General features: G+C 48.2%; 1 protein-coding gene across 2 annotated transcripts; it reads left to right on the top strand.

Annotated features, from left to right (window-relative positions):
• The first annotated feature begins 694 nt into the window (after positions 1 to 694).
• On the top strand, positions 695 to 9,430 carry LOC146785179 (protein phosphatase 1 regulatory subunit 3C-B-like). 2 transcript variants are annotated; one of them, XM_085634036.1, is made up of 2 exons: positions 695 to 849; positions 7,258 to 9,430. In XM_085634036.1, the coding sequence occupies exons 1-2, from the start codon at positions 760 to 762 to the stop codon at positions 8,098 to 8,100; spliced, it is 933 nt and encodes a 310-aa protein (XP_085490162.1). In that variant the 5' UTR covers positions 695 to 759; the 3' UTR covers positions 8,101 to 9,430. The 2 variants fall into 2 exon arrangements, with proteins under 2 accessions (XP_085490162.1, XP_085490160.1); XM_085634034.1 differs by having other exon boundaries at positions 810 to 927.
• Positions 9,431 to 14,378: the final 4,948 nt, after the last annotated feature.

Consider the following 14,378-nt stretch of genomic DNA (forward strand, 5'->3'; position numbering starts at 1 on the left):
TTTATATTTTAAATATAGTAGTATATACGTTCACTGTCAGACCCTGATTTTCATCAGCCTGCCTCGCGAGAATCCACACCCTTTTCTTTGCCGCACACTGAAGCCCAGTTAATGGTTTTTCATACCGTTCCAGCAGTGGATGTGACTCAGACGTCCTGAACCCTCTCTTCCTACGAGGCGCTGCGGCTCTTGTCCTTGGTACTAGGTACTTCATGATAAATTACACACGTACACTGAGAATTGTCCTCACACGTGAAGTATTCACTGCGTGCACAGTGGTACTGCGTACACACCCAAATTGAGGTCCCAGTGTTAGTGAGTGTACATTGAAGGTTAAAGCTCACAGCGTAAATATATGTTACAGCCTATAGGTGGTGACCACACTAATAAGAACACAATGGTAGCGGCCATATAAAAATAGTGCACACGGTTGTGAATACAGCAGACCCCCGAGCAGCGCGCATGCCGATGCCTCCTTTAGCGTTTCCTCACACTAACATAAGCGATGTTTTACTCATCCACACGCTGCTAAAGCGAGTTTACAGTGCAGTGTTATGCACAGCCATAGTTACTAAACACCAACACGACGTACACAGTAAAGGTGAAGGTTACGACTTGTGACCCTCAGTGTAAAACTATCTCGGAATGTTCTGGTCGAACCCCCGCCCCCTAAACATTACAAATGGCTCCGCCCTCGGGGGTCAGGCTTGTCTGCTTCTGGGCACCGGCTCTGATTGGGCGGCGATCGGACGTCACGTGATGCCTCCTTTTGAGCCCAGAGGTCCCGCAGTTCACTGTATCTCCCTCAGAGTGCGCGGAGCGGGGCGAGAGAGGGCGCAGGCGGAGGAGGTGAGTGGGGGTAGCTGCACGCGGAGGCTGAACGCAGAGGGCTGGATACCGATAACAGAAACGGGGCTCGCTTACCGGGTGTGTGATGGGGTCCAGGTATTAAATTGTCTGATGTGTGAGAGAGACGGGTATTTTGTCTGAGGTGGGACTGAGTATTTGCTTTCAGATGGGTGCATTCAACCCATGGGGCTCTGAATACGTTACTTGTACATTTTAAAACCGGGCACTTCACTGCAAAGAACTATATTCGACAAACCTAAGGAGTTGAGCAAAACCTTACTGCACCGTTATAACGCGAGTTCCTCTAAGGGAGACAATTAAAATATGAAGCCCGACTTTCTTTTTTTTTTTTTGTACCAGAATGAGTGTTCTTGAGGGTTTGTGGTGTACTTTATGTGGCCTAGAGAAGTATAGTTTTCTTTTTAGCCTGTATTAATCCGATGGTTTCTAGTGTTAAGTAAAACGTTTTGGAAGATGGTTGTCGTCGAAGCGAAAATTATCAACTTAGCTTGGACTGGTATAATTCCCCACCCCCTTCTCTTTTATCGCCAAAATGCGGCTTTCCCCCCCATTTATTGCTTACCTTTGTATTACCTTAAATATTCTATCCGAAGTTAATCGGCCATCTAGTGTGAAAGCTGACGTGCCTCGTTTTTGTGAAGGAGTTTTTCTAGGTGCCCCTTATCCTCTCCGCCCGAGGCCTAACCCATATTGCCGATAACCCCGAAATACCCCACTAACCCATGCCGGGAAGTGACCTGAGTGGCAAACGAAGGCCCGTGCGGTTTTCCAGAGAGACTGCCCTTTATTCCCCTAAGAGAACCGAGTGTTTTTGAGTTCAGGCGCTTTTGAAGCTGAACAACGTTGATTTTCTGCTAGATTTGGTTATTGCTCTGCTCCTTCTACTGCCCGAGTAAGACCCGGCCGCCCCCCTGGATGGTCCGTGTGTGATTAATTGGGGGAGGGCTCTGTTTACCCCCCCCCCGCCCCCGGTAAAAAAAAAGTTTTGTTTGGGAAACCCCGGAATGACCGGTTTTCCCGGTTTAATGACCCGAGGTACTGAATATCGCCCCCTTGAAGAGGTTGACTGTAGGGAGTTGTTCGTTTTGTTTGCCCTGTTATCGGATTGTTGACTGCTGGGCATAGTTAAGAGGCGGGCGTGGAACTCTACAAAACAACTACTTTGTTTGGCGTACACTGTGGCCAAAACAGGAAGGTGAACGCTTACACCCCCCCCCCCCCCCCCCCCCCGTGCAGTGGGGCATCTGAGGTGACTATGCAGGACCACTCGCCTGCCTTTGGCTCGTTTGACAAACCCGCGATCATTACCATTCTTGAATGTCCTTCACTGGCGATGTTCCTACCTTCCCAACTGGTAACAGTTATGTGCAAATTCAGGTCCCAAGATTGCTATCACCAGTGGCGTAGCAAAGGTCCCAGAGGTGCGGGGGCCTCCCAGCCCCTCCAGCACAGTACCCTGGCCTGAGAGCTCCTGATTAATTCCTGAGGGGGGGGGGGCAAGTTTAATTATGCCATTGCCTATCACCCGCAGAGCCTCCCAAAACGTTGAGTATGGTCTAATCTTTAACCTCGGCATGGAGCCGCACTGTGTCGCCACTATGCACACAAGTCGCAACTCGGCTTGAAAGTTTCCCCTGCTTCAGGCCTCCAAAGCCTGCAACGCTGCACACCATCCAGACCTGGATGCACAAGACCCGCCTGAAGAGCAGCTCAATCAATACAGAATGTTGTGCGGTGCCAAGAACAAGGAGCGAGGTACAGTACAGACCAGGTTTAATGGTGGCAACTGACTGCTTTATGCAATAGCTTTCACTGATTGCCATGGCACTTGGATTGAGCCTAAATCCCAACCTCGCTCTCGAGGAACACAGTGCCGAAAAAGACGGCCTGGTACACCTTACAGCCGAGAGGAGCAGAAACAGAAATTGGTAAAAATGGTTAGATTTGCGAAATTGAAATACCTCTTGCCCACCTATTCACCGGCTTTAGGTTGAAAGGCAGAACTTGCCCCTGGCCTCGCCCACTCGTTCGGCTGTGACTGGGTTTGGGGGAGCATCAAGGTCTAGTACCCCTCTGCTTATGCCCCATCAGTATCCAGGGTGGCTGAGAGTTCTGTTCAGGGGTGGCGCAGGAGATGGTTGTGATAGTTACATTGGAGGCTCTATTTTGAGGGTTCAGGGAGGGTTGCCTTATAGGAAAGGATTTGAAGTGGTAATGCGAGTGGTCAGTGAATAGTGGTGAGCTGAAATGGGGGAAGGATGCAGTCGCTGCTGGGAGCAGTGGTAGGGGCTTCTGGCGGAGTTGTCGATGAAGTGTTGAATGGTGTGCGTGGCACAGTAACCCAGGGCCCGAGTTCTTTCAACTGGGGGCTTGTTCCCAGGGGAGGCACCGGGATCTGGACAAGCTAAGCACCATGTTTTCCCTTTAAAAAAAAAAGGATAAACAATGAGCGGCATGAAGACGCGTTATATTGGTCCATCACTAAACTTTTTGTATCCTGACTGGGAGTGTGTAAAAGGGAGAACAGAACTTAACTGCAATATTTAAACATTCACAATGTAACGGGGTCATTGTGAAATTGAGGGGTAAGACCACTGCTGTGGGCAATATCTATGATCGAATTAAGTGGTGTCAATTAAGAGCCTGCAGGGGTGCGGATTTAACACTGTGATTGCGGGGGTCCTCTTGCTCCGGAAGGGGCGGTTCGGTGAACCCGGGTACTTTGCCGACTGAGTGTTACTTGTTCGGCTCTGAACGGATTGGGGAAGCACCCCGCCGGTCAGCATCCCCGGTCTCAAAGGAGTCCAGCCCCTGGTTCGAAAGGTGCGAAGTAGTGCAGTCCCCGCCAGGCACCCACGCACACGGCGTCCCTTGAAGGGAACACTTGTAATGCGTGCCTCTCGTCCCCAGCAGGGGTGAGGAAATGACGACGGTCCGAGGCTAGCAGAAGGACGCGAGAATTGTTGCGCTCCGTCTTTATAAATTAGTACGCTATCTCAGGCGTATATGCCTGGCTATCATAAGTGACCATTTATATGGCAAACCGTTGTTTTTGCTTTGTTAAACATGTTTATCCTGGTGGCGTAAATATAATCGGCGTTAGCAAATGAAGCCCGATATGCCACCCAGAGCACATACATTATACTCCAGCACCCTGGCTGCGGTTGCCTGGCGCCGCGGAGGGCCCCGTGGCTAACCTGCGAGGGCTCGGAAAAGACCTCTGGACCCATTGAACCGGAGGAAGTCTGAGACCTCAAGGGCTACCAGCGAGTCTGGTGGGTTCCTAGGGTCACAATGAGGAGCGCATAACTAGAGCTGCGCTTCGGGGCTGTGGGGGTTGGTAGAGGGCCCGGGCCAGGCGAGGTTCTTTTTGAGGTTGGGTATCTGGCCCGTGGCTGGAAAGTTTGGACTGGGTCTGAGTGCCAGGCAGCATTGGGTGATTCCTAGTCTGCTTACTGCTTCTTGTAGCTGGGTACAGATGGTCCATGTCACTTTAGCTTCTCTGGTACTTGACAAATAGTACCTTTAGACGTGCTGGTGCAGCATTCTAAGCCGTTCCCACAATGCGGCAGGACTGTCATTTGCTCCTTCACATCCAGTCGAGATCTGAGTTTGGGGTGCCCTACTTATTCTCAGAAAATGCCCTCTGGCGGGATGCAGTTGGCTACCAGGTTCACTCTCATCTGATGGCCTTTTCATGTAGAGTGTGGCATCGGTGCATCCTAGGATGCTCCATTCTGTCCACTTCCTGTACGTCAAGCTCCCTCTCCTGGCATGTGGCGCTCCCCAGCCCAGAGGCGTGACTACCAAGGGGGCTACATGCACCTGGATAATCGGTTTGGCCACTAGTTTCCCCTCTCTTGTCCCAAGTTCCTGACTGTCTGCTCGAACAGTGGAGCTGCCCCTCTCCCAAGAGTCACTCATTTGCCCTTCAAAGACTGTTTTTCCTTTGTAGCATGGCTTTTGGCCCACACTAGTGTGGCTTCCTGCAGGAGGTAGATGACGCCTCCTTCCAGAGCAGGTCCCTATTGAATCTTTTTGGGGGAGTATTTGGCATGTCTCCCCGGGAAGGGAGACAAATCTCTCGGCGACCTGACCCTGTGGGACCAGTATGGGCACAGAGGACTTACGTAATAAAGTGGCAACGTTGCTAAAGTTGCACACTGCAACTTATTGCATTAGTTTCAACCTCATAATCAAATTATGCTTAATTTGACAAGTTGATACCTCGGATGACCCACTTTGGTCGCAGTGTTTCAGGTTATGTGTGTAACTCTACTCACCAATAGGATGACCCAGCATTGGCACAGTAAAAAATATATTTTCATGTTTTTACTATCGGAAAATGAAAGATGTCCTGTTCTGCCCGTGGGATATGTTGCACCCTGCCTTAGGGCTCTATAGACCTACAATACTTTAAATCCCAAAGTCGGGCTAGCAGTTTAAACTGCTCTTCCAGCCTGCAAATGGCAGACTTCGAGTCTCGTTTTACTCTGGGTGGCACAACCTGTGTTGCGATCCCTGGAGGGGACCCTCTAACTTAAAAGCAAGGCTTCCAGCTCTGTCATTGCTGATTTTTACAGATAAATACAGACTGAAAACAAAATGTTTACAGTATGTATTTTTAAACGCAGGTTTGTTTCCCCAAATACAGGCATATGTTAACATATGTTTGTAATATAATGCTGATATTAATCTGGGAGTGTAGTCTTTTGCTACATTTGGATGCTTAACTTACTGAAATGCGGCAGGAACAAAGTATTTGTGGATGTTTATCGGTTAAATACGTAAGGAAATATACAATTTTACAACTCCATTTATTCTCAAAGCACAAATACCAGTAAGATGGTCCAAAAATAAATATGGATAAATGCATACAGAAATGTTGAAAAATAAATACCATAAAACCGGGTGACCTACTTTAAAGCCCTGTGTACCCTTTACTAAGGATTTAGCAATTGGGTAAGAGCCAATTCAACATACCATCTTGATGGCAAGGGCACAGGCCCTGAGCTCTGGTTATCTTGGTTATAACACACTGATGTACACACTTTTATGCTATGGTTGTGAATGTATAATTTTGTAGGTTTGGTGTGTTTTGCCAGTCTTGCAGCGCAAACGAATGCAAACAAATACCTATGCTTGGAACCTTTTTGTGTTTTCCCTGATTTGTGGGCTGTACTCGGGAAAAGAGTGTGCAGATTTATCACTTTTTAGCTCAAGCCGACCAAAAACTGCAGCACTCTGGATGCGAAAGGCATATTGTGGGCTTTTTAGGGCCCATTGCTCACCGTTGTATGTCTTTACTGTCACTCTTATTTGCTTCTTATTTTATAGCTTGCCATGGCCATCTTGTCTGTCCCTACATTGAAGCATGCCCAGTTTACTTGTATCCTTTCACAACTTACTTTTAGGGAACATTTATTTTATTGTGTTAAACACTCCAAGTGTGCATGTGTTCCAGTTGTCTCACCAAGTGTGCTTCTCTTACTCGCCAAGCTCGCATGCTTCTCGCCACTGCAATGCTTTCTGGCCCATTTGCACTCCCCATCCCGGGCTCCACTTTTGCTCTCCTGTCTGTTTTGCTTTTCTCCGCCTTCATCCGCACCCTCTGTCTTTTGCATGCGTTTTCTTTTTGCTTGACAATACAGCTTTGATCTGTAAAAAAAAAAGCCCACGTCATTTTGTAGGCATGTGTAGTACGTGTGCGTACAAAATGGCACTGTTGACTGTGCCATAGATTTTTCTTTATTCTCTTGTCCTGCTCACAGCATGGCTTTTTATGTGCATATCTTTTAGCTGCTATCTGCTCTCCACGTGACCCTTTACACCCTTAATGTATGTCTCTATCATAACCACATGTACTTGGGAGTGTTTTGTGTTAGGTAGTCTCCGGAGAGCCAAACAAAAAGGTGCCATTGTTTCGGTAAATGAAAGTATCCTCATTAGCTCCAGTAAGGAAAGGGGGCAGTGTCTGACGAAATAAAGCAAGACATGGTGTCTTGCAAATATAGCCTGGCACTGGGAAGATATCGGGCTTTTACATAGTTTGGTCCAAACTTCACAGCTTTTTCCCCCCGCGAAAGCCCGCTTTAGATGAATATTGTTTGGAGTGTTAGGGTTACCGTAGAGCTGGAGTCGTTAGACGGGATCCAGGTTTCAACAGGGGTTGGGAGTTGGTAGTAAGAGGCCAGGCTCGTCCATGATTAAGATGGTCTAATCTAGTTGATGGAAAATTGAGTGATTATTGTGAGGGAATGTTAAAAGCTCAGTGACGCAACTTCCTTTTGGTATTAAATGTGTTTTGGTGCATGACTGGGATGTAGGCAGATTGCATATTGTGCAAGTCATAAAATGCCATTAAATGTATGTCCCTTCTCCCTCCAGGTTCAGTGTTATCCCACCCTGGTCCCAGCCATGCCAGTAGACTTCGCCATGCGGATCTGCCTCGGGGGCTCCCCACCCTTTCACCGGCTGCTGGATACATATGAGGACCTTAAGAGTGGGAGATCACGGAAGCCCTTGCGCCCCTGTCTGCACCCCCGTTCGATCACAGAGGGCTGGGGGCATAGCCGCCAGAAGAAGCGAGTGGTCTTTGCCGACATGAAGGGCCTCTCGCTGACCGCCGTACGCATCTTCTCAAAGATGGAAGAGGACCTCTGTGACCTGCAGCTTGCACTGAAGCACCTTCTGACACCTAGTAAGGGACTGACCCGCTCTCCCAAACCATATGCACTGGACTTTCCACAGCCCTCCTCAGACTACCTAGCTTTTCGCAACCGGCTGCAGCATGATCAGGTCTGTTTGGAGCAGTGCCTGATCCGTGAATGCTCCCTGAGTGGCACTGTCCGGGTTCGTAATGTTGGGTTTGAGAAAAAGGTGCAGCTGCGGGTGACATTCGACTCGTGGCACACCTTCCGCGACGTCGCCTGCCTCTACATGCACCACACCTATGGAGTTGCTGATACAGACACATTCTCCTTCCATCTGGTGCTTCCACGTGCACCAGCTCCACAGGGTGATGTGGAGTTCTGTGTGTCTTTCCAGTGTGGCCACACAGTCTACTGGGACAACAACCATGGTCAAAATTACCGCATCCGGTATCGGGGAGGTCTTTGCTTGGATGCCAGTGAAGCTCAAACGCACCCCGACAACGCTGGGGTGGCCCTTGGTATGTTCTCCCAGTGGCCAAAGTGGACTGGTGCTCACTGCATTGGTCCTTATTGGTAGGCTCTACAATGACAACCCCTGGTGCCAGTCGGAGGGGAGGCAACTAGCTGACATTTGACCTTGAAGAGGACTTGCTGAAGTCCAATAGATCGATTATTGGTATGGGTGGGTGATGCGGGTCAACGGTTAAGTGGGTTCTGGTATATCTACGTGACACTTCGAAGGGGGAACATCTTGATGTCTGTGGGTGAAGTGTATTGGAGACCATGTTGGTCCTAGGGGCTGTTTACAAAGGGAGGTGGGAGGGGTGCGGTCGTGGTTGGGGGCCTAGGTGTGCCACTAGGCATTGTTTACAGGGTGGGGTTATAGGAGCGTCCTTCGCTGTGATACCCGAACAGTGCCTTGTGTGCGTTTGAGGTAGGGATTGAAGGGGTCAAATGAGATGGGTAAAAAAAAAAAACTCTTCTCCCACCAGGAGTGGTCTTTATTGCAGTATTTATTCAGGCACTGGTTGGAGGGTGTTCCTAGCTGCATCTTCATTGCGAGTGCTTGGGGATGGTGCGGGCAGCCATGTTTTCCTCAGGGAGATGTTCAGATAATGTTGTGTGTATTTTCCTTGTGGGCGTGGCTGTTGGCATGTTCCTTTGGAGCCTAAATCAGAGAGACCCCCTCTCTCAACAGTGTGACCGTGCTCTATTCAGGCAGGATCCTGGCTACTGTACTCATCACAAGTTATTAGTGGAAGGTCTGGTATCTTTTCCTCGGGCATGGTCTGGGCCCCGTTCTCCATGGGACGGCCTGCAGAAGCTCTGGCCTGGTGTTCCCTCAAATAGTGGCTGCAGCAGGTGCCATGCTTGGGATGCTTGGAAGGTCCTTGCTACAATGGTTCCCTGTACATGTGGGTGAGGGTGGTGGGCAGGGCAGTGCGTACCAAATACCAGGCTATACATTCATCCTTCTGGGTGAGCTGGATTTCCCGGGCTACATGCTTCACTGCAGACTGCATTCGTCCACTGCTATGGTCATGACCCTTCGGTTCTGCTTTTTTTGTACATCAACTTCTTTATGCAGTGGAGGGCATTTCCTCAGGTTCTTCTGGTGCAGCAGGCTTTTTAAGCTTCTTATAGGGTTTTTGAAGGGCAGCCTCTGTGGGCAATTTTCTGAGGATCGCTGAGTGAGGAGACCGCCCTAGTTTGGAAGGGGAACAACACGCTTCACTGGGGCATAACATCTACAGCTGCATGCCTGGCCTGTATTTACATCAAAGACTGGAGTGTGAATTTGGAAGGGAAACTTATCTATTTCTGTTGCTGGTGACAGTTATGTGAAAAAATGTGTTTTTGTGTCTTCAGTGACTGAAAGAAAAAACAATAAACTGATTGTATTTTTTGTTGTTGCTTCTCGTTTGCTCTATTCCAGCGTCCGTCCCACCCACATTTTTGAGTAAGCCAGTTTAGGGTGGTGTAAAATATCCAACCTTTTGGCTGGTGCCAGGTTGGCCTGACTTTTTTTTTTTCCTTCATGATACTCGTGATTCCAAGAGTGCGAATTTGCTTATGAGTTTGTTGTAAGTGAACATGGGGACGGGGGGATATTTTTATACTACAAATATCCAGTGCTTTTATCATCCACACAGCTATTAGCGTCTTGCCTTCGGTTTTTCTTACAGTTGAGCCGTATGCGTATTCACTTCAGGTTTTTGTAGTTCTAAAATTTGTGAAAGTCATGAAACTCGTGATCGGTGTCAAAATGTCTCCTGTTTTTCGTACACAAGGGTGGCTGGTGCCCTTGATTGTTTTTGGCATTCACAAGTTTGCCGTCCTTTATTGGCTTTTAATTTTTTCTTTCTTTTTCTGACTGAATAGCGATGTGGCATGAGTGGTCAACATGCCTGTGCTTCTCGGTACATTTGAGGTTTTTAAAAACTGTATTTACTTTTTTTAGGTTTCTTTTTACCCAGAGCGTTAACTTGTATGTTCGGACAAATTTTAAGGTGGCAAGAAAAAAAAATCCCTTCAGTCATTCACCTTTAAAGAAAAGCTGAATGGGCGTTTTTACGATGGCTCTAAATGTTACACATTTTTCAAATACAGATGTCGAACTACTCGAAGTTTACATTATGCCACTAAAACGCATTGTCAATTAAAATAGTGAAGGTTCGTCAAACGGTGCTACAGTTGAAAGGAAACCAATAATGTGCTTATTGTGGAAAGTGCTGCTGGCCCATTACTGCAGCCAGTTTTTTGAACATATCTGGGCAAATATGGACCCTGACTACTCATAGTGCCAATATTGGCAACACTCACCACCCCTCATGCAGCATCATATCGAATAAACAGACAAGACACCTTTTTCGTAGAAAAAATTGCTGCAGGTTTATTAGCATACCAAATATGCCAACATGGTGGATTATCTTACAGGCGATCCAAAGGCAAGCCGCCCCTCGCGGCCTACCACCTGATGGGCCTACTTGCATCGTGGCCGTAGCCAATTGGTGCTTAGCGGTTATGGTGAGGGTGTAGCCCCTCCCACCTCCAGTAAACCGTCGGTCCACCTCATTACTCACGCCCCCCCCCCACCCCACACACACACGGGGTGGAGTGTTCAAGCGACCCCAGGTTGTTCAGGTTTCCAACCGCCCGTCGGACAGACGGGGCGCCATCGCACCTCAGGGTCCACCACGAAGACTTCCAGGGGATATTAAGCCTCAGCACCCTTTGTGCTCATGAAGAGGGTACCCCTGAGTACCTTTCTGCCTCTGGATCGCCCTGTAACTCTGCCACAGCCCTGGGTGTGGTGACCTTCGCAGCCAGGGCCCCCCAACAAGGCTGGCATTCCTTCTTACATGTGTTCCCCATCACTAGTTTCCCGCATTAATGGAACAGCAGCACACCTGCTTAGAGGACCGCTTCCACCCAGCCTAATACTATGGCTATGCGGGCGGGCTTTTCATGCATAACTTGAAGCAACGAGTCACCTGCCCTGGGAGCCGAGTGCCTCTACTTTGTCGCCGTTGACCCGACATGTGCAAGACCTTCGTGATGATAAACCAAGGCGGACTGTGCTGTTCGCATTGCGCACACTATTGCAGCCACAGCACGTTACCAAAATGCATACCTATATTACCTTATTTAATGTAACAACTGCTTTCATGACCTCGCAATAAAGTGTTGCTCAAAGTGCATACATAAAACGGTGAAATGCCACTCCTAATGCACTGAACCTGTAAATCCATAGCAGCGGGACTGGCCCACAGGGTAATCTGAGGCTGCCTGCGGCCTCTTGCCTCATACCGCTCTCCTGCCTCTGGCAAGTAGGGAAAGACCGGCGGCACTCCAACGACCGTGGGCTCCACCCTCCGCGCACATAGAAATGGGAACCCAGGCCACCTCAACGTCGACAAAGCGGGTGGTGAATCTCCCCGACCGCAACAGCGGCTGTGATTTATAACTCCAGGACCACAGCCAGTGAAACCAGGATTAGACCCCCTAAACTTTTAGCGTGCCACCCGCGCACCACAGGAACCCTGGCACTGCCTCTGCTCTTGGCTCACTAGTTAGAGGCGGCAGACCCGTAAGCAGAGAATCGGCCAGGGACCAGGGTTCAATTCCCGACGCGGCAGGGTCGTGGACCAGGGTCAAAACGGACTCGATAATTCTCGCCTCGGTACTTACTCTAACCAGGAACACACTCGGCAACTCTGGGCATTAAGCTTGCCTCATCTCTACAACGGCCCCCCACAGACGCCAGGGATGCATGGTTTCACCTTGGAGATACCCAGAAAGGGGCCATCTCACAGGGATAGCCAGGACTGGTTCCCCAGCGGTCTACAGCGCCAGGACGCCCCGTTGCTGGGGCAGCTGTGCGCTTTACAAGTCTACAACATTTACATTTATTCTGCTGAAGCTCACTTGCCCCACACGGGGAAAAGATGCACCCCCAGAACCCCTGTCACTCAAATCGGGCTTAGAAAGTCACACCCTCCAGCCTGGGAAAAAGCCTACTGATTAAGCCCCTTATGATGGGGCAGTCAAGGGCACACTACCTGCGTCCACTGCAAAGACGAGAATCCCCAGGCGTGGGCACCTGCACCACATTGGCTTGGGTGCTTTTAATTGAGGGTACACTTCTCCAGAGCCAATATTGAAATTGGCAAGAAAGGCCCCAAACGTCCTCCCTGCCCCCACACTCACCGTACATGATGACCACTACCTGGTCCTGGGTACTGGTTCGTTTCCTGGTTTGGAAAGCCCCATATCCTAACTGGTAGCCACTCGGAGAAATAAATGAATTAACACACACAAAATAAATCCCCTCAACCTGGAATTGACTTTTACCGGTCCCGTCTTTAAACCAGAATAAAATGTCAATTGGCCTGCGTTAACTAGAGGACATTATTTAAGTGACCTGACTACCTTCACCAAACCATCAAGTCTGGATTTTGACACTGGAGTGTAATAGCTTAGCATTGGTAGATGCACCGAAATATAATAGTCCCGTCGGAGTATCTGCTTTGACACCACAAAGGGGGCACACTTGGCAATCTGTATGTGAAGGTTATTGGACTTGGACATAAACCACAAGCTTATCAATTTCCTTGAGTGGTTTTTCTTTTTGTGCTAAAGGTGTTTCAGAATCGACAGCAACATTTTACTTCCAAGGTGGTTCGAAATCAAACTATTAGGCAAAGGGTGTTCCTAGTACTGTGTCGTCTTCCAGAGAAACAAAGAATCTTTGGCAACATCTTAGCTAGAACAATGGGGGCATTGCAACAAATTGTGCTCTTATTTGTGCGATGGTGAAGGTCAGCTTAAAGCAAGTTATTGTGACATTTCCCTCCCCCCCCCCCCCCTTATTAGGTCTCGCCTGAGCGGGGGATTTGAAAGTGCAAACTAGTGCTTTCAGGCCGCCATCTATAGTGCATATGCGCCGGGCGCGCGCACCATGTGGCAGCCTGCGTGATCATTTCGCGGCCGCTTTGATGTTCTCAGTGAGCCGCGTGGCCACTAAACATCAAAGCGGCCGCGAAAGTGCACACCATTTGCCACCCCCTCCCTTATCTCACTTCCTGCTTGTTGAACAAGGCAACCAATGCAGTGTCTTAGGGCCTCCGATGCAGAGGAGTGACTTGGACATTGTAATGCTAATCTGGCAGCAGCAGCAGTTTGAATTCTATAATGCTGCTTCAAAATATAATCTGGAGAACCTAAAGTGCAAAACAATAGTCTAGCTTTACTTAAGATGGTGAACTGAACTACCAGAGGTCGCGTCTGAGCCGGAAGAAGTGGTAGAATTTTTTTGTATCACTCAATATGGAGAAGCAAGAGGATGAACCTTATTTACTTTACTTATTAGTGGCAGATCTTCATTCTCCCAAAAGCCAAAGATCCCAATATTGGCTAAACACCAGAATGAAGCTCTCTCGAGGATTGCACAAAATTTTAGTTTTATCACCATTGAATTGCTGGGCATTCATGGATCACTAAGCTGAAATTTCCCTCATATAACTATAAAAAACAAGCATTGGCATAGCCAATAGGTCTTGCTTTTGGGACCTTATATAAGTGTTTAGCCATGCAACAGTTGATGTTGCACCAGGGATATTGTGCTGCATACCTAAATACTTATAAGGTCCCAAAAGCGAGACCTATTGGCTATGCCAATGCTTGTTTCTTTATAGCAATTACCGTCTGCATGGTCGCTGAAATGCAGGAAGGTATGATAAATCTTAGTTACGAATACTTAAGGACATGGTGGTAATGAGGGGACAACTAAATCTTCTGAGGGTAGTTTCTCCTTTTTATTCAAATCAGGACTCTTCATTAGCAACCTTCTTCCAGAATGTTAGAAGGGCAATAATATATTAACCCCTTCGGTGCTCATGACGGAATGGTTCCGTCATGACCCACGGTTGAGCTGTGCTCATGACGGAACCATTCCGTCATGACCACGCCCGCGCAAGATTCCGTCAGCACAGCGGCGGAATCTGCGCAGCATCGAAGGGGTTAAAATTGTTAATCAGCCACCGTGTAATAGTTACATTTAATGTTTGTTGTATATATTACAACTGTAAAAGATCAATATAATGTTTGATAAATAAATTTGTTGATCAGTCAAAACACTTTTTGGTATTCTATTCTCATACTTATCGGGAAATATGTTTATGGGGATAATTGCTGGATGGTTTGTTGGAGACAATCCTACTGTTATACTTGCTTCCTTTATAAATGCAGCACATTCTACGAGAATGAAGGCTGTATTATTGTCACACATAGCAAATGCATTCTTAAATTGCGGTTGAACTGCATGTATATGGCCCTCAATACACCCTTTTACGA

This window comes from Triturus cristatus, chromosome 11 (genome assembly GCF_964204655.1).
Source record: "Triturus cristatus chromosome 11, aTriCri1.1, whole genome shotgun sequence".
Lineage (NCBI taxonomy): Eukaryota > Metazoa > Chordata > Amphibia > Caudata > Salamandridae > Triturus > Triturus cristatus.